The 18,732-nt window shown below is 38.0% G+C and overlaps 1 protein-coding gene across 1 annotated transcript in view; it reads right to left on the reverse strand.

The window, feature by feature from the left end:
• Positions 1-2,808: 2,808 nt before the first annotated feature.
• The window catches only part of LOC124556764 (DNA damage-regulated autophagy modulator protein 2-like), a 204,691-nt gene continuing 188,767 nt past the window's right edge, over positions 2,809-18,732 (reverse strand). The window contains exons 6-7 of the mRNA XM_047130773.1: positions 13,219-13,375; positions 2,809-3,131 (exon numbers count right to left, since the gene is read on the reverse strand). Coding sequence (XP_046986729.1) covers positions 3,089-3,131; positions 13,219-13,375 — 200 coding nt within the window. The 3' untranslated portion in view covers positions 2,809-3,088. The remainder of the gene's footprint in view (positions 3,132-13,218; positions 13,376-18,732) is intronic.

Below are 18,732 nucleotides of genomic sequence, written 5' to 3' on the forward strand. Positions count from 1 at the left end.
TTGGGTTTTTCCCTGTTCCGCCTCCTTTCCAGGCGCCTCTGCGTACACCCCCGTGGTATGTTCCTCGCCCTTGCCTTCGGCTCGACTTGGCACAGGGCTCGAAGGACTCGGTCCCTCCAGAGGCCTTCCGCCGCCGCTTCTATTCCATCCTTGCCACGTATCAGGGCTCTGGAATTGTTTACACCGACGGTTCGATGGTTGCTGGTCGTGTCGGGTATGCGCTAACTCTAGGGGACCATTCCGAACAACGGTCCTTGGCGGCTGGCTGCAGCGTTTACCCTGCTGAGCTAGTCGCCATCTTTCGAGCCCTGGAGTATATCCGCTCCTGCTCAGGTGAGTCCTTCGTGATCTGTAGCGATTCCCTGAGCGGTTTAAGAGCTCTCGACCAGTGTTTTCCTCGTTCTCGTCTGGTGATGGCTATCCATGAGTCCCTGCATACTCTTGCGCGTTGCGGCCGCTCTGTGGTCTTTGTGTGGACCCCCGGTCATGTCGGTATCCCGGGCAATGAACATGTTGACCGCCTAGCGAAAGAGGCCACGTGTAAACCATCTCTGGATGTTGGCCTCCCAGAGACTGATTTGCGGGCAGTCCTCCGCCGAAAAGTTTTTGCGCTTTGGGACGCTGAATGGCGCGATCGGATTACACCCAATAAACTCCGTGCCATTAAGGAGACGACGACTGTGTAGCGGTCATCCATGCGAGCCAACCGCAGGGACTCCATCGTTCTTTGTCGGCTCCGCATTGGCCACTCCCGGCTAACACACAGTTATTTACTGCGCCGGGAGGACCCTCCTGTATGTCGCTGCGGGGCGACTTTGACAGTGGCCCACATTCTGTTGGCCTGCCCCCTTTTAGCTGTGGTCAGGCAGACATCTGCGCTGCCTGATACGCTCCCTGCCCTTTTAACAGACGACTCCACTATGGCTGACTTAGTTTTACGTTTTATTCGGGCAGGGGGATTTTATCATTTAATCTGAGTGTTTCTGTTTTATTTTATTGTTTTGTGTTGATTCTGGCCTTTGGCCTATGATTTTCAACTGATTTTTTTTAATGTGTTTCTAAGTGGTTGGCTTTTCCTTTTTTATTTCTATGGTCGGCCAACCACCGTCACACTCTGTGTGGTTTTAGTTCGTTTTTTCTTGTCTTTGTCTCAGTTTCTCTTGTTCTGTATCGTCTGTGATCTCTTCTGTTCCTCGTTTGTTTTTTTTTTTTTTTTTTTTTTTCTCTCTCTCTCTGTGGGTGTTCTTTGTCTTTGGAAAAAGGGACCAAGGGACCGATGACCATAGCAGTCTGGTCCCTTTAATCCCCCAAACCAACCAAACCACAATTCTTTCTGCCAAAATTTTGGACACAACATTTACTCATCCTCTGCAAACTGAATACAATGAATGAGTAACTAAAAGCAAGATTTCCTCTTTATTTTGGGCAAAATGTTGTTCTTGAACAAAGCATTTGTCCTCTAATAATCTTCAGTTGTTGGATACATTACATACCTATTTTTATTAACATCTGCAAAATGGCAACTAAACTTCTTACCACTGCCATCATCATCACAAACATGTTCATTGTCATCATAACTTCCATTGCTATCAGTTATGCCCACAGTCACAGCTTCTTCAAAATGAAAATCTGATTCTTACAACATCCTAAGTAATTCATCATGAAACCAATCATTTTTTGATATTTATAATTTTGTGACACCTCACTGGTAGACAGTAAGGGATCTGTTTGAGCTAAGACCACTTATGCTTTATTATACAGTAAAGTAAATCTCAGCCTTCATAGTAAAAAATAAATTAGCCGTCAACTTTACAATGGGTGTAAACTGATATTGAAATTTCATAATAATCAATAATAAAAACGTTGTTGAAGGTAGAGCTATAAAACACTAAATTAAAAATGTTGAACAATATATTATATCTGATTTCTTGGACACTAGTGACAACACAATTAAGAAATGAGAATTAATGCATACTGAGACAAGAGATCTACAGCAAGTATAACAGTAAGAAGCCCCAACTGCAACAAAGACTAGACTGATTATATCTCACCAACCCCACATTGGATCTACAAGCCATGTTGATCCACAGTACATGTTTCATCAATAAGCTGCATATGGCTGTGGTTGTACTGTAAAAGCTGCATATGACTGTGGTTGTACTGTAAAACATCTCATCCAAAGATATACAGGGTACTTAACTAAATGGAGTGGAGCTCATGGTCAGTGGCGAACACATGGTGTCTTGTCCACTGGCAGACTTATGGCAGTCAACATGTTAAGCAATATCATTTTAATGGCAATAATCTATGGATATATGTCACATTAGATTTAATTATACAGTTGTTACAATTCATTGTTGTGTAACTGCTACTTTGAACTGGGAGAAGGGGAACTACAACAGACTGGTGAATACTTAAGTTGGTCACTATGGGTATTAAAATCCAAACATTATACAAAAGCAGGAATTCTTGCCTGAAGTGTCCAAATACTATTCAAAAGCAGAAATTCTCACCCACACTGTCACATGTGCCATACATATCTATATCACAGTTATGTTTATGCAGTTAGTTATTGGTGAGAGCCTCCTTTTGGAGTTCTCTCTATCACATTTTCCAGTGAAGATTTAGAGTATTATATCATATCATATATATAATGGTGCAGCATTTTCTTTCATACCATCTCACAGCACAAATTAAAGAACTTTTTGCTTTCTATTCTCACCAGTTAAAATTCTGAATGAATTGCTCAAAATAGAAAATAAAACAAAAATTTAGTCCTCACATGAAATGAATAGTTCCGCTTCAAACTCAGAATACAAAATAAAACAACGTTTTTATTCTGAAAGTTTTGTTACACTGGAAGGCATGTCATAAATATACAGCATTTAGGAAGAAAACAGACTGCATCATGTTGCCATACATGAACCTTACATTTTGTAAGTCTGAGACTGAACCACGTACTTGCTTCAGTGGATTTGAGTATTAACTGTTCCATGTCACACAACTGATCCAAAATTTTATAACTGAATATCAGCTGTGCTGTCATCTGGTGGGCCTTTTAATATCAAAGAACTCACCCAAAATTTGATTATAATTGAATATCAGTTGTACTGGCATCAGGTGGGCTTTTCCTGAAAGACAGCAGATCACTGATCAGTTTATGATTAAAAAGATGAAATGAAATTACGCTACTGGCCATTAAAATTGCAACACCATGAAGACAGCACACAAAAACCTTCAAATTGTTATGAAGTGTACTACATTCTTGGATGTGCAAATGATTAGCATTTAGCACAACAACACAAAGTAGTTAATAATAACACCATCTACATCCTGTATATAAGGAAAGACTAGCTTAGCACCCACTGCTTCACTCACATAGACTGTGTGGCCTGCAGAGATTTTTTTGTTTCTATTTAATCAAATTTTCATGTTGTTCACAAATTGCGAAAGCTTCTAAGCTTTCCATGCTAATTAAGACCATATAAGCATGGCCTTTGCTGAATGTGCTTCTGACAACAAAAAAGCAGTTCTTGTAGCTGGAGTCCAAAGTTCTTGATAGTCATGCCTTTCGGATTCTTGTGTTGATATTTCCATAGCAACTTTTATTCCCTCACAAATATTTCTTTATATCTAACTGAGAAGTGAAATACCAATTTCCATAAATTTAGCTTTAATTTTTTTTAATGTAATGAAATATGTTCTCAAAATTTTTCATCCCCATTGCACTTCCTTAGGGGTTGAATATCCGTAAATACTGAAACACCTACTTTTTTATTTCTAACCGAGGAGTCAAATACGAATTGTCATAGATGTAGTCTTAAAAATCCTTTTGTAGTTCTTTAGTAATTAATTATTTTCAAAAAAACTTTCCCACTGTTTTACCCTTTTAGTTGTTGAATTTCCAAAAATGCTGAAACTCATGCTTTTTATTTTCTGGCTGTGAAACCAAATACCAGCTTTTGTAGTTTTAGCTTCCAAATTCCCTTAATAGTTACATACTTTCAAAAAGCCTTTCACCCCCTAGGAGGTATTTTGGACAATCAGTTCTTAAACAATGCATATAATATAAGATCCAAACCTTCACCAGACTTGAAGTTTCTATCCTCAGTGGCTTCGGCTGGGGAATCAATCTGACCCTATTTCATGCCATCAGGGGTTGAATTTCCAAAAACAGTGAAACACATATTTTTTCATCTCTAACCAGGAAGCCAAATACCAATTTTCAAAGAATTAGCTTTAAAAATGCTTTTGAAATGAAATATTTTCACAAAATGTTTCACCCCCTATTTCAGCCCCCCCCCCCCCCCCCCCTCGTAGGATTTGAATTTCCAAAAACAGTGACATGCAAATGTTTTATTTCTAACAGAGAAACCAAATACAAAATTTCATAGGTGTAGCTTCAGAAATGCTTGCACAATGAAGTGTTTCCATAAAAGCTTTCATCCCCACTTCACCTTCATAGGGGTTGACTTTCCAAAAACAGTGAAACAAATTTTTTTTATTTCTAACTGAGAAGCCAGCCTAAAATTTTCATAGATTTAGCTTTAAAAATGCTTTCATAATAAAATATTTTCATAAATACTCTCATTCCCTATTTTACCCCCTTAGGGGTTAAATGGCCAAAAACATAGAAATACGTTTCTTTTTACTTCTACCTTAACTGAGAAGTCAATTACCACTGTTCACAATGTAGCTTTGAAAATACTTTAGTAGTTCCTTAATAATAATATATTTTCAAAAAAAGCTTTCACCCAATATTTCACCCCCATAGGGTTAAATTTCCAAAATATGCCGAAACACATATTTCTTTATTTATGACTGAGAAATGAAATACCAGTTTTTGTAGGTCTGGCTTCCAAGTTTCCTTAAGAGCTTCATTAAAAAAAAGGGCCATCCCCTATTTCACCATCCCCTTAGGGCTAGAATTTCAAAAAATCCATTCTTAAATTATGCCTAAAGTATGAGATCCACATCTTCTCCAAATTTCAAGTTTCTATCCTCAGCAATTTGGGCTTGGCGATGGTGAGTGAGTGAGTAAGTCAGTCAGTCAGGACATTGCCTTTTGCATACAGTGGAACCTTGCTTAATGAGCACCTCCCATACTCCCACAGTTTGCAATTTGTATAACAAGCAAAACAAGTTACAAAAAAATGACTTGCTTAATGAGCCATGTTTTGCATAATGAGTGATGATGATTTAGTGTGATGTCACCAGCCGTTTGTCCATGGCGAGGGAAATGTTCAACAATATAAACACCTATCATTGTCAGCAGCAGCACATGAACAATGTCTTTAGTACATACTGCAGTCTGGGGAGCGCTCTTTCTGCTACCATCTTAGTGCAGCTTGTGCTCACACATTTTTCTAAACTTGTGTTAACTCATAGTTTTTTGTGTGTAAATTTTAATAACCTTCGTAGAAATGTCCCCGAAAATAAAGTCGTAAGAAGACAACCATAAAAGAAAGAAAATGACCTTAGAAAAGAAACATAAAATCATTGAGAAACATGAGTTTGTTGTGACTGTTGCTGATGTAGCACTCACATGCAATAGATCTTCATCCACTATTTGCACTATCCTCAAGAACGAGGACAGGATTAAGGAGATGGATGCCTCAAAGGGAACGACAAAAGTGGTTAAACAATGGTTTCATATTCTGGATGATGTTGAAAGGTTGCTCCTTGTATGGATAAATGGAAAGCAATTGCAAGTTAAGCTATTAACGAGAACACCATTTGTGAGAAGGCATGAATGATTTTGCTGACATTGTTAAGAAGATGCCAGGATCATCAGCTGCCAAAAAAATGTTTAAGGAAAGCTGTGGGTGTTTCAAGGAGCTTAAGATAAGAACCAGCATCCACAGCATTGTGAAGCACAGCGAAACAGCCAGCTCCAACACAAAGGCAGTAGAGAAGTTCATCAGCATCTTAAAGATGCTCATAGATTCTGAGGGTTATCTGCCACAACAGGTTTTTAATTGCGATGAGAGAAGTCTATTCTGGAAAAAGATGCTAAAGCGAAGGAGAATCTATTGCCCTGTCACAATCCAATGAAAGACTGTCTCACACTGCTATTCTGTGCCAATGCAAGTAGTGATTTTAAAATTAAGCCGCTGCTTGTTTACTATTCAAAAACTCCACAAGCCTTCAAGAAGTGTTAAGTCCAGAAGAGTAGGTTAAATGTGGTCTGGAGGTCCAACAACAAGGCTTGGGTCACATGTGATCTTTTTTGTGATTGGATCAATGAAATGTTATGTCATTCAGTGAAAAAATATTTGCTTGAGATGAACCTGCGTCCCCATGTCTTGCTTGTTATGGACAATGGCCCTGCCCATTCTCCAGGCCTACAAGACCACCTCCTTCAAGAATTTCAATTCACCAAGATTCAGTTTCTGCCTCTCAACACCACTCCATTACTCCAGCCTATGGACCAGCAGATTATTTCTAACTTTAAGAAGCTCTACACAAAAGGACACTTTGAGCATTGTTTTGAGTTGACTGAAGCTGAAAGTCTTACTCTCAGAGAGTTTTGGAAATATCACTTCAACATCGTTGCCTGTGTAACTATGATCAGAAAGGTGGGGACAGTGGTTACCAAGAGAACTCTCACTTCTGCTTGGAACAAGCTTTGGTCAGAGTGCATTGTCAAATGTGACCCTGAGGCATTTGCATCAGTACCTGTGGAGCCTGCAGTCAACGAGATTGTGTCTTTGACCAAGAGTATGGGACTAGAAGTGGATAACAATGATATCGATGAGCTTATGGAAGATCACAGCCAAGAAATGATTGCCAAAGAGTTTATGGAGTTACAGTGTTTTTCACAGCAGGGAGTTGTGGAGAGGAGTCCTTCAGAGGAGGAGGAGGAGGAGGAGGAGGAGGCTGTAACAGCAAAGCAGCAATCTTCTGCCACAATAAGAGAAATGCTGAAAGCATGGGAATCAGTTGCATAATGCATTGAAAATCATCAACCCAATAGAGTAGTTGCTAGGCATGCTACAAATTTGTTTGATGATAATGCTGAGCCACATTTTTGCCAAGTGTTGAAGCATTGGCAGATTATAGACAGCTTCCTTGTAAAAAAGAATTATGTATATATTGTGAATAATAAAGTACTCAATACTTTATGTTTAATTTTCTTTGAATAAATAGCATGAATAAGATAAAATTTTTAGTACTTTTTCTGAATGAAACACATTATTATATTTTACATCAATTCATATGGGATAAATTGTTTTTCTTAATGAGTGTTCTGCACTACGATTAAGATCCTGGAATGAATTACACTTTCTATGTGAGGTTTCACTGTATAGAAAATACAGAGCAGGTATCTCATTTGGAAATCACATTTAAATGTTGTCCATTCATGAGAAGACCATATTATGCCTCGTGTAAGGAGGATGAACATCTATCAGTATGTGTCAGAATTTAAAAATGGCAGAATCATGACCTATCGACACTGTGGCACATTGTTACATGATACTGCTTCTCATGTTCGTCAGTATCCCATGACTGCCATGTGAATGTGAAACTGATGAATTCAGGGCTGCCATACACAGTGTCATGCAGGTTCTCAGTGAACCCGTGTGACTAGCGCACAGAAACAAATGACTGTGTTTGTAGCATGAGAAATATTCACATAGACTTTCAGTAGAGCAACTGTTGTTGAGACTTCTCTTAACACAGCAATAGAGAGAGACTTGCCTACAGTAGTGTGCATAATGGCAAAACGGGATACAGCAGTGGCAGCACATCATCTTTTCAGAAGATTTTCGTTTTTGTGTACAGTGTCAAGGTGTACATGTTCATAGAGGAACTTTCTGAGTAGAACAAAAGTTGCCAGATTGCAGTTGTTATCGCCATACAGGTCGAGTTTGTGGTGTGATGATCTGAGGTTCCACTGGGAAGACAACATGATCATCTATAGTATGTTTAGCCTGTAATTTGGACAGCAGGCATTATATATCTGAGGTGTTATTGCCAGTGATTGTACCTTATATTCCAGGTCTCCTCGATGTTCTTTTTCAACTCCTGTTTCGCATGCTGTACTGGTGTACCCCAATACAGGGGGTGTTCAGGTATTACCCTGGCCAGTATAATTTCTGCATCTCTCACCCACTGAAGAAATCTGGTCATGGGTTGCTGGTAGATTGACATGCCACCACTTGCCTTTCCCTTTACAGTTTTCATTTTTCAGTTTTATCACATACTAAAAACCTGTGTTCCAGCTCACCTATAAATCCTAAATGGCATTAGATTTGAATCTGTACTAGGATATGTTAGGCATGCCACATTGTTATATATCTTGCCATAGGAAAAAGTGAAAATTTGTTTGGGAGATTATTTGGTGTTGGATCTGGAAGAAACCAGGAAGTTCAGCAAATCGTGAAGTAACATGTAATATAGTTCTCTGCAACTAAAAAATTATTAAAATAAATTAGCCTTCCATGTTTGTCAAAGAATTAGTTAGAACAAGCAGACAGATGATAAACATGTCACATACACTAAAGAGCCAAAGAAACTGGTGCACCTACTATATTTTTTACAAATGTAGTGTTCATTATCTTATATACGAAGACAGTAACTTGTTCTCGCAAGAACAGTTACTGTTGATGACCGTGCAGCTTTTCCCTGGAGTAAATGATGACTAACTGAAAACCTCAGCTGCTGACAGGTGTTGTTAATATACCTCGATGTTGCCCAAACTCTTATGGGAATCGCCAAAGCGTGCGTGAGTAATGAGTGGTTGGGCAAATGTCTATAAGGTATAATACATATGTAGAATTGTGGACAGTTGGGAATGTGAGTCTCACGGGAAGTGTGCAAGGGATAAGTCCCTGCAGTCACGCTATTCATCTGTGTCCTCAGAGGCTCAGATGGATAGAGCGTCTGCCATGTAAGCAGGAGATCCTGGGTTCAAGTCCTGGTCGGGGCACACATTTTCAGCTGTCCACATCGAGGTATATCAACAACTGTCAGCAGCTGAGGTTTTCAGTTAGTCATCATTCATTATCTTACTTGAACACATCATCTCCAATGAGAAAAAACTGACCAATCACATCCAGTTTAGTCCAGCACCATCTTTTGAGTATACAGAGTACCTGAAATGCCATCCAGCCACAACCTTTCTTTGTACCTGCTAGTCGTGACATGCAAAGCTGTGACTTCTTGTTGGCTGACCCCTTGTGATCGTGCCTGCCGCTGGCCATGGGCTGGCATCACTAACTCCTACCACACTGCGAGTCAAGTAGGTGCAGCTTGGGCATCAAGAACTAACTGCCATTTCACCCCCCACATAGACTCCCCAGTTTAAAAAATCCACTTTATCCAATCCGAGATGGGGATGTTGTTGTCCATACACCTCCCTTCTATGCATGTTATTTTCGAACACAGAAGAAATTGGAGCATACATGTATTAATACAGCACTAAAGTATCGCACTTAGTGTGAAAATCCTGTACAGCAATATACACTGAAGAGCCGAAGAAACTGCCTAATATCATGTAGGGACCCCATGAGCATGCAGAAGTGACACAAAATGATGTGGCATGGACTCAACTAATGTCTGAAGTATTGCTGGAGGGAACTGAAACCATGAATCCTACAGGGCTGTCCATAAATCTGCAAGAGTATGGGGGAGTGGAGATCTCTTCTGAACAGGACGTTGCAAGGCATCCCAGATATGCTCAATAATGTTCAAGTCTGGGGAGTTTGGTGGTGTTTAAACTCAGAAGAGTGTGATGCACAACCACCCCTCCTCCCCCTCATTGTAGGCACCTTACAGCACTCTACCTCACTCTATCCCACAAAGAATATCCCACCCTGTCAGCCTTGCCATATGGCTATCGCATTTTCTCTATGCTTAGTGCCTTCCCCACCATGCTGCCCACTTGGTTATTTTTTAAGTTCACTCCAGCTACAAGTTGCAAAACAAAACTGCAAATATCTGCCAAAACAACAGAAAAAATGAAAGAGACAACCCATAGGAAAGACACCTGGTAAATATGAGTTACTGTAATTCCTTCTGTCACAATAGTGCATCATTCAGAGATACCAGAATTATTTTTAGTTCTTGTTGTGTACATTGGCATTGTATCTACCATTTGTAGAGTCTGTGTGTTATTGATAAATATAGATGGTTCCATGATTTACTTTTATCTAGTGCTGCTGTTGAATAGGTATATAGAGCTGCTTTGTGTTAATCACTCTTTGGAGACAATTTCATATACTGTAGGAGTGGCATCACTTACATGTTGTGTCAGTAGATTTCAGACCTGTCGTTTAATGCACTGTGTTGATATATTAAACTTTTGATGATCTAGTATATTAAATGATAGTTTGAAACCAGGCTTTATCTACAGTGGCAATGAAGTAGAATAAGTTTGTAGCCACACAATTTTGCATTTTATTTCTTCAAATACTATGCAATCAGTAATTTTCCATGTGTTTTGCCACAGAAGTAAATTAGACTGGTATTGAATTAATGGATATTTTTTCAGGTGATAATAGATGAGTTAGTGCGTAACATTCTTACATATGATAACTGATGGGAGATGGGTTTAGTGTGGTAGGCATCAACCGTTTGTCACAGTAGGGCTTTCCACATTTATGTTCTTTTGTGCAATTATCTTGTATTTTAGTTTCATTCCCTTGTTGAGATAATTTTTCTGTGGGATTTGATTAACAGCAACAAGTGCTATTATACAGAATGATTGCAGTCCTTTATCTTTGATTATAGACACATGTTTGGTTTTGTCTTATGAACATGTGAAGAAACTTTTGAGGTAGTTAGTGTTTTATTTACTTTCTGTGGGGCTAAAAGGAGTCCATACTTTAATGATTGTACTTTTACCTGTTTAGGGGAATCACAAAACATGCTGTTTCAGTACACTGGTTCTAAGACTTCATTTTTACCAGTAATTCAAATGCCATTTACACCCTCATCTGGAACAACTTTTCCAGTGTACTGATGCTTTTGGCAGCTCCTAATTTCTTTTACATTACCTTATTTAAACTTTGTGTTGTTTTTTGTGGCAATCAGAGATGAGTTTCAACATTTGTTTCATGGCACAGTTCCTTCACACAGCTGATGGGCCAGACCACTATAATCTATTCCATCAATCTGTGTTGTGATTTTATATCAGTGGCGATTGGCTTCAGTGGCTCAGCTAATTTTGCTCTCCCCTGTCTGATTCTTATCCTCTTGCAGTGTCACCAATGATATTCTTTACTCTTTCATTTTCTGGCTGTACCAATTCCCTATTTTGTCTTTCCCAGCCAAGATTGCTGAAGCATCATGTTTCCCTTCTTACCATGTCCAACTAGCACTCCTCTCTTTTTTTCTTGCCATTGCCAGTGAGCTTTTCTCTTGGCATAACCAGTATCTATGACACATCAAGCACACAAGTGCATATAGCTTTTGCAGTACAAAAGGAATTTTATTAGTGAAGTTTCTTAATACTGGGAATACTTATGGTGTCAGTGTGTTTTATCCAATTATTGTATTATAATGTAACATATTCTCAAAGGATAAGATTAATACTTTCAAATTATTGTATGACTTCTGATTGGAATGATTCTGTGATATGAAAATCAACATCACTTTTCCCCTGAACAATCTGATTGATTAGAAACAATTATAAAATTAGACATTTAGTATTGATTGTTATTTACATCATTGACAAATCTCAGAAATTTAACTACATATAAATCCCCCCCACTTACACTAACTAAAAACAATTGTAACAGATCCCTCCCATAGATTTAAGCTCCCACAAGGGTCAATGCCCCACTAACATGAGCCTTATGGAAGGGAGAAATATTGTACACGGTGCCAAGCCAGTTTGAGTTACTGAAGTAATTCATTGATACTTTATTGAGAATTTAAAATTTTCTTTCATTCATGTAGCTGAACCAGCCTACATGCTTAAGTCCACAGCATGAGTTCTTGCAGTGTGTGACCAACAGGCTTGACCCTTCAGGACAGAAGCAGTCCTTTCTGGTAAAAGCAGCTGACAGGTTAACCTTTCAGCCTTCTGGCGAATGCACTAAGTTATTCATGCCACCGATCTGCCAATAGGGAGGCAGGAAGGAGAAGTCATGTTGTTCCTAATGGCCATGTCCTGGGGAGAAGAGGACAGTGAAGTCACTCTCTTGGTTTCCAGATTTAAGGCAGAACAGGCACTCTCTCTGACCAGTCACCTGCTAGTTCAGTCATGAAACAGATTTCTCTCCTCTTTCTATTCCCATATTCAACTATCACTCAGTCTGTTGGACACTCCTCCAGTCCAGCCTGGACATGCATTTACATACACCTTACTGTCAGAATAAAGTCAAATGTTTACCTTACTCCCCTCTTTCATTTCAAACTGCCTCCCTTCCGGCACTCATTCTGATACTTGGTACAGACCACCTCCACACCAGTTGCGGTATGTACATATTGGTGTCAGAAGTTTGGATCACATACCATTTGGCCCAAAAAATTGCTGGAGATCCATGGTCCACATCCAACACTGTGTGGCTAGTCAGAAGTATTCATCACTGTTTCATCATGTGAGCTGGGGCTATCCACAGTGCACTGCACTGGCACATTGCTTCGTGCTGGTATAAAGTTCACAGAGTCCACTGTGCCACTTGATACATGCCACAGCACAGGCAGAGTTCCAGCACCAGTGGAACAAGCCCTGCCATGTTGCTGCGTGCTACCCATGTACATGCAACATTGTTATTGAAGTTGCATACAAATATGTTTGCCCATCACGGTCTGCCGGCCAGGGCCAGTTGGAATTTGCCAATCTCTGCATGCCACTTCCATGGCTTCACCAAGCACATGGGTGCAGTATGTAGTCAATGCGGCTCACCTGCCATTGCTGCCACCTGAAGGTGTTGGCCGTCAGCTGCCCATTTGTCTCCAAAATTAGTTCTTTTTTCTGTATGCCTTTTCTTTCATTTATACTCTCCCACCCTCTAACTGTTTCTTTTTTGGTGCTATTTTCATGAAATTTACTTTCATTTTTATCTTATTTACTATATCACATGTTATTCTGGCTAGAATCATATTATCACCATTATTAAATTACAAAGCTTTATTATTTTTTTCTTATCATTTTGAAAATCTACATTTTAAACATTGAGAAAGTCTGTGTAATATTAAACAAGCAGTGCCAACTAAAAATCCATCACCAGAACAGTCATCAGTTTTATTACATACAAATAAAATTACCTGAATACTGGTGATTCGATAGAGATTTCCTTAAACTCACTATAAAACGTGAGAATAAACAGGCAGAAGCTGACAGAAACAACCCATTCAGATATAGCACTTACTAGGTGCATTACATATCCACGATCAGTGGGTTTCCATTTCATTTGATCTTCTCCTGAATAGGAAATACAAAATTATTGAGAATTTATGCACCTATGAATATGGCAGCAGCTATGTTATTGAACATTACAAATTACTTTCTATGTAATGATTAATAAATTCAGTGTTATACACTACATTGTATTGTATAAGATCCTTACTATACAGTGTCTGATCAGATAACTGCATAATTTAAACTATATTCCAGTTCTTGAAATCACTAATCTCCTCTTGTAGGACATTGATCTCTCTTCAACTCAAACACAATATTAGACTGTGATACAAATACACATTTTGGACTCAAGCTTAAGACTAATGAAACTCCAGCTCTTTATACTGCAATTATTATTTTGTGGTTTTAAAATTACATGCTTTATATATCCATCCATGTTTGTTCTAATGGGACACAATTAGCAGCCTAAACTAGAAAAATGCTAGCATTGGCATAGTACAATAACTACAGCAACAGTTTTTTTTTCTGACAGAAAAGTGTGTTATCTCTATGAAATAAGGTATTCTCTGTTATAAAATATAAATTCAGAAGTTAAAAATGGAAATTGTAAGCCATGTTCAGGTCTTCACAAGGGGACATTGCCTTATTGTAGCACTGACTGTGTGGGCAAAGAGGTCTATGAATTCACATGAAATATCAAAACTAAATGAGTGTCTTCCTAATTTATAACTTATGATCAGCATGCTCAATTTAAGCTGATGTCAAAGCAATATATGATCAAATTCATTCAAGAAAGCTTGACTTCTTTGGATAACTGAACAAAAGTTGTGTACAGAAACTATACAGAGTGAGTAAAACCAAAAAACCTGTGAAAAGAATGCACACACAGACTGCTATGACATGCTATTTGTGATGAACTATGTAAACCCCAAAAGCAAAAAAAGTGCTCTTCAATAGACAAGAAATGCTGAGAATAGTAACGCCCTTAAAATAGGTCATAGTAAGTAAAAGTAGGGAAGTTTTATGCTGAAAAATGCGCAGATGCAAGACACAAGATGTTATTATTAACACATTGTCATGGATGACACTGGCTAGTTTACTAAATCACAGATTGCCACCAAGATATTTTGTGTCATCCATAATCAAACTGAAATCACAACTGAAATATGTTTTTAGCAAAAAGAAAAAAAGGATAAAGAATTTTAATAAACTTCACTGGGTGATCGTTCTCGATGGAGCAATGACATTGAGTTTCAAAGAATTCCAGAACACTGTGAACAGGCTACTTTCAAAAACAACTAAAACAAAAGTGATTCTGTGCACTGACTTCATAGGGGAGACTGGAATAATAGAACATTTAATGATGGAAAGTGTTTCCCAGTGAAGTCATGCTAATATAGCAGATGTTAACTGGTTTTTAAGGAGGAGTGATTATATGGGACATGGACTGCATCTGGTTATGAAAAGAAAAACTTTGTAGGAACATATGTTATTCAGCTGTGCTACATGGAATTTTGAACTGACTAAACAGTTAGTCAAAATACACAATTGTGTTTGGACATTTCATTGTTAATTTCATGGGTAACTCCAGAAAAGGATAGCAACTGATCAATCAGCTAAGAATGTACAATGCGGATACACATAGTGATTCTTATTAACATATAAAAACCTCTGAAGTGACATAGATGATGATCAGACAAATAATTTACTGTAAGACCACAAATGTTGGGAAATACCACAAAAGTGAATGACAAACGTTGAACATGTGAGGCCACCAGATGATGTATCTTGCCACGCAAGCAGCGATTTAGCCACGCCTGACCACCCCAACCCAAGTCAAGTATTCACGTCCGTGTGGCTGTGCAGTTATGTGTCTGACTTCAGTGTGTCAGGCTCAGGGTCTGAGTCATGCATTGAGCAGTCAGTATTTTTTTCATTGCATGAGACAAATATGTGTTTACATTAAGGTATTAATTTATTAATTTACTTACCAGTCTTGTGATCTCTTCTGGTTTATTGCAAAGTACCGTACAACAAAAACCTACCATGCTGTGTCACAATCAAATGAGTATAAGCTTCTCAGTTGCATCATTACCAGTAAATGACTGCATTGTCTTTACAACATACTGATATTAAAAAAAAGAAAAAAAAGAGGCGAGAGAGAGAGAGAGAGAGAGAGAGAGAGAGAGAGAGAGAGAGAGAGAGAGAGAGAGAGAGAGGAGAACAGGAAAGAAAAACAGTATAAGAACTTTGTTACAGTAAGGACAATAATTTTTAACTTCTATATTTACAACAGCTCACATTTACAAAAGGTGTTTGAAATTTGCTCCATTTGCTTCAATGCAAACACTGCATCATTCACTCATCCATTTACACATGGGCTCAAAAACACCCTCTGTATTATGGATGTGACATTACATGGTCACCATTTGTTATACACCTTAGGGGTATTTCCCAACATTCGCAGCCCCACATGTCTCCTATTAATTTACTTGTCTTGCACTATCTATGTCATTAGGGGTTTTTTAAAATATTTATAAAGAATGTGTAGAAGGTACCAAGAGGTGTTGAAGCAAATGTGAAACTACTGTTGACCAAACATTGATAAATCAAAATGTGGCAATAGAGCTGAGCCCATTGATACAAGTTTCTTTGGTCAACAAGCAATTACATTGATTTTAAAGAAATCTCACAAGAAATGCAATACCGACAAATATGTAGAGAGGAGATTAATTAATGATGAAGGCATTAGGGTCTTTAATCACATATTGAAAAATGTAAACTGGAACAAGGACACTGACAGTTCTGTACCAGTAGAATCCTAAGAAATGTTGATCTTATGTCAAAGCGGTAGGTAGATCAAAACAAAATGTCCAGACACTCTGTGACCAAAATGGTACTGAAACAGAGGATGACAGACTAAAGGCCAAAATAATAAATGTATTTTTCCAAAGCTGTTTCACAGAGGAAGACTGCACTGCAGTTCCTTCTCTAGATTGTCGCACAGACGACAAAATGGTAGATATTGAAATAGATGACAGGGGGATAGAGAAACAATTAAAATCACTCAAAAGAGGAAAGGCCGCTGGACCTGATGGGATACCAGTTCGATTTTACACTGAGTATGCGAAGGAACTTGTCCCCCTTCTTGCAGCAGTGTACCGAAGGTCTCTAGAAGAGCGTAGTGTTCCAAAGGATCGGAAAAGGGCACAGGTCATCCCCGTTTTCAAGAAGGGACGTCGAAAAGATGTGCAGAACTATAGACCTATATCTCTAACATCAATCAGTTGTAGAATTTTGGAACACGTATTATGTTCGAGTATCATGACTTTTCTGGAGACTAGACATCTACTCTGTAGGAATCAGCATGGGTTTCAAAAAAGACGATACAGGCAGCATGATAAAGCAAGTAATAAATTCATCATAAAACACAAAAATGAAATTGTTGATGATCCACTTCTAATAGACAATGTATTTAATAGTCATTATACTAATATACTCAAAATCTGATCACAAGTAAATATAATCAAAACATAATGGTAGAAATTCCAATAGGTGAAAGTACAATGCACCTATATCCAGTAACACTCAAATAAGTACAAAGGGTTATCACTAAATATGCAAAATGTATTTTGACAAAGCCAATTGCATTGCAAACATGCTAAATGGCTAATAAATAAACATATAAACATATGAACTAAACTAAAGACTAAAATGACCTGTGGATTTGATGGTAGCCCTGACAAAAGTATTGCATATACTGGTAGTGCTGGTAATATTGTCCCTCAACTTGTTGACATAACTGGTGACTCCTTTGCCCCTGAAGTGTTTCCAAGAGGACTCAAGCCATAAACAGTAATGCCAGTTTATAAAAATGGGGGCAAGTTTGACATCAGAAATTTTAGACCACTAACAATATTATCTTAAAAAAGAATTGAAACATAATGTATGGTATAATAGAGTGTTAGATCTCCTAAACAAAAATGAAGAACTTATAAATGTGTAGTATGGTTTCAGAAAAGACAAATCAATGCAAATAGCTTTCTTCAGTTTCCTAAAACTTGTTTACAAAGCTGTAGAGGATAATGCAATAATTTGTGGATTGTTTGTGGACCTTTCCAAAAGATTTTGACCTCATAAATCATTATCTAGTTCTTTTAAAACTATATGTTTGACGTGTCCATGGAGTTTCCTATGAGCTGTTAAAGTCAGATTTATCTGATAGGAAAAGAAGAATAGAAATTTATCACAAAGGTAAAGTGTTCTGAATATGAAAATGTTAATTATGCCACAGAGTTATGTATTGGGACTATTATTGTTCTTGGTTTTTATTAATGACCTATCATAACAATTTTTGATATTATTTACTGATGATGCAAGCTTCTTTATGAAAAGAAAGATTGATTATGAATAGCAGCAGAAAACTGATAGAACAACAGATGTAGCAGAAAAATTATTTAAAGATAATCGTCTAATTGTTAATGATAAGAAAACTGTTTGGATGACCTTCTACCATAGAAGAAATAAAACAAAAACCAACACAATGGCTACATTAGGAAACAACAAAATTCAGCAAAATAATTATATTAAATTTTTAGAATTATGTGTGGATTGACATATAAGATGGTAAAAGCAAAAAGTTAAGCAAGTGCATACCTACTAAGAATACTCAATGACTGGTGCAGTACTGAAATAAGTGTTAAGTGCCTATTATGCCTATGTGCATAGTCTCCAAACAAGAGAATGGTCTAGTCCAACACGTCAAAACCTACCCTGAAATTTTTCAGATAGGAAGAACATACTGAGAGAAATGCACTGTTAACTAAAATGCAATGTGTCTGTGGAGTGATGAAAGCAAACATTTTCCTTACACCAGGGACATGTGATGAAACAAAAATTAATGCATTAAATTCATAAGATGTGGTGATGCAAACTGACAATGCAGAAATGACTGAAGTTTAATAATACTGTCCCACTGATAAAGCTGGAATGAGAGGAAAATCCCCACTTCGTTGCTACCTCAGAGATGCTGTGTCCCATTGCTCATGTGCCAACTATAACACCATGTTCAAACTCACTTAGGTCTTGATAACCTGCCGTTGTAGCAGCAGTAACCAATCTGACAACTGTGCCAGACACTTGTTGTCTTATATAGGTGCTGCTGCCACAGCATCATATTCTGCCTGTTTACATATCTCTGTATTTGAATATGCATGCCTATACCAGTTTCTTTGACACTTCAGTGTATATAAAACAGCTGAGACAGTAATCCACTGATACTTACTTATCACAGGCATTGTTTTATATGAATGTGTCTTAGAACTCTCCAAAGGCAAAGAGACTGTATTGCCTATACCAGTTTCTTTGGCACTTCAGTGTATATAAAACTGCTGAGACAGTAATCCACTAATACTAACTTA

This window comes from Schistocerca americana, chromosome X, assembly GCF_021461395.2.
Source record: "Schistocerca americana isolate TAMUIC-IGC-003095 chromosome X, iqSchAmer2.1, whole genome shotgun sequence".
NCBI classification, from domain to species: Eukaryota; Metazoa; Arthropoda; class Insecta; order Orthoptera; family Acrididae; genus Schistocerca; species Schistocerca americana.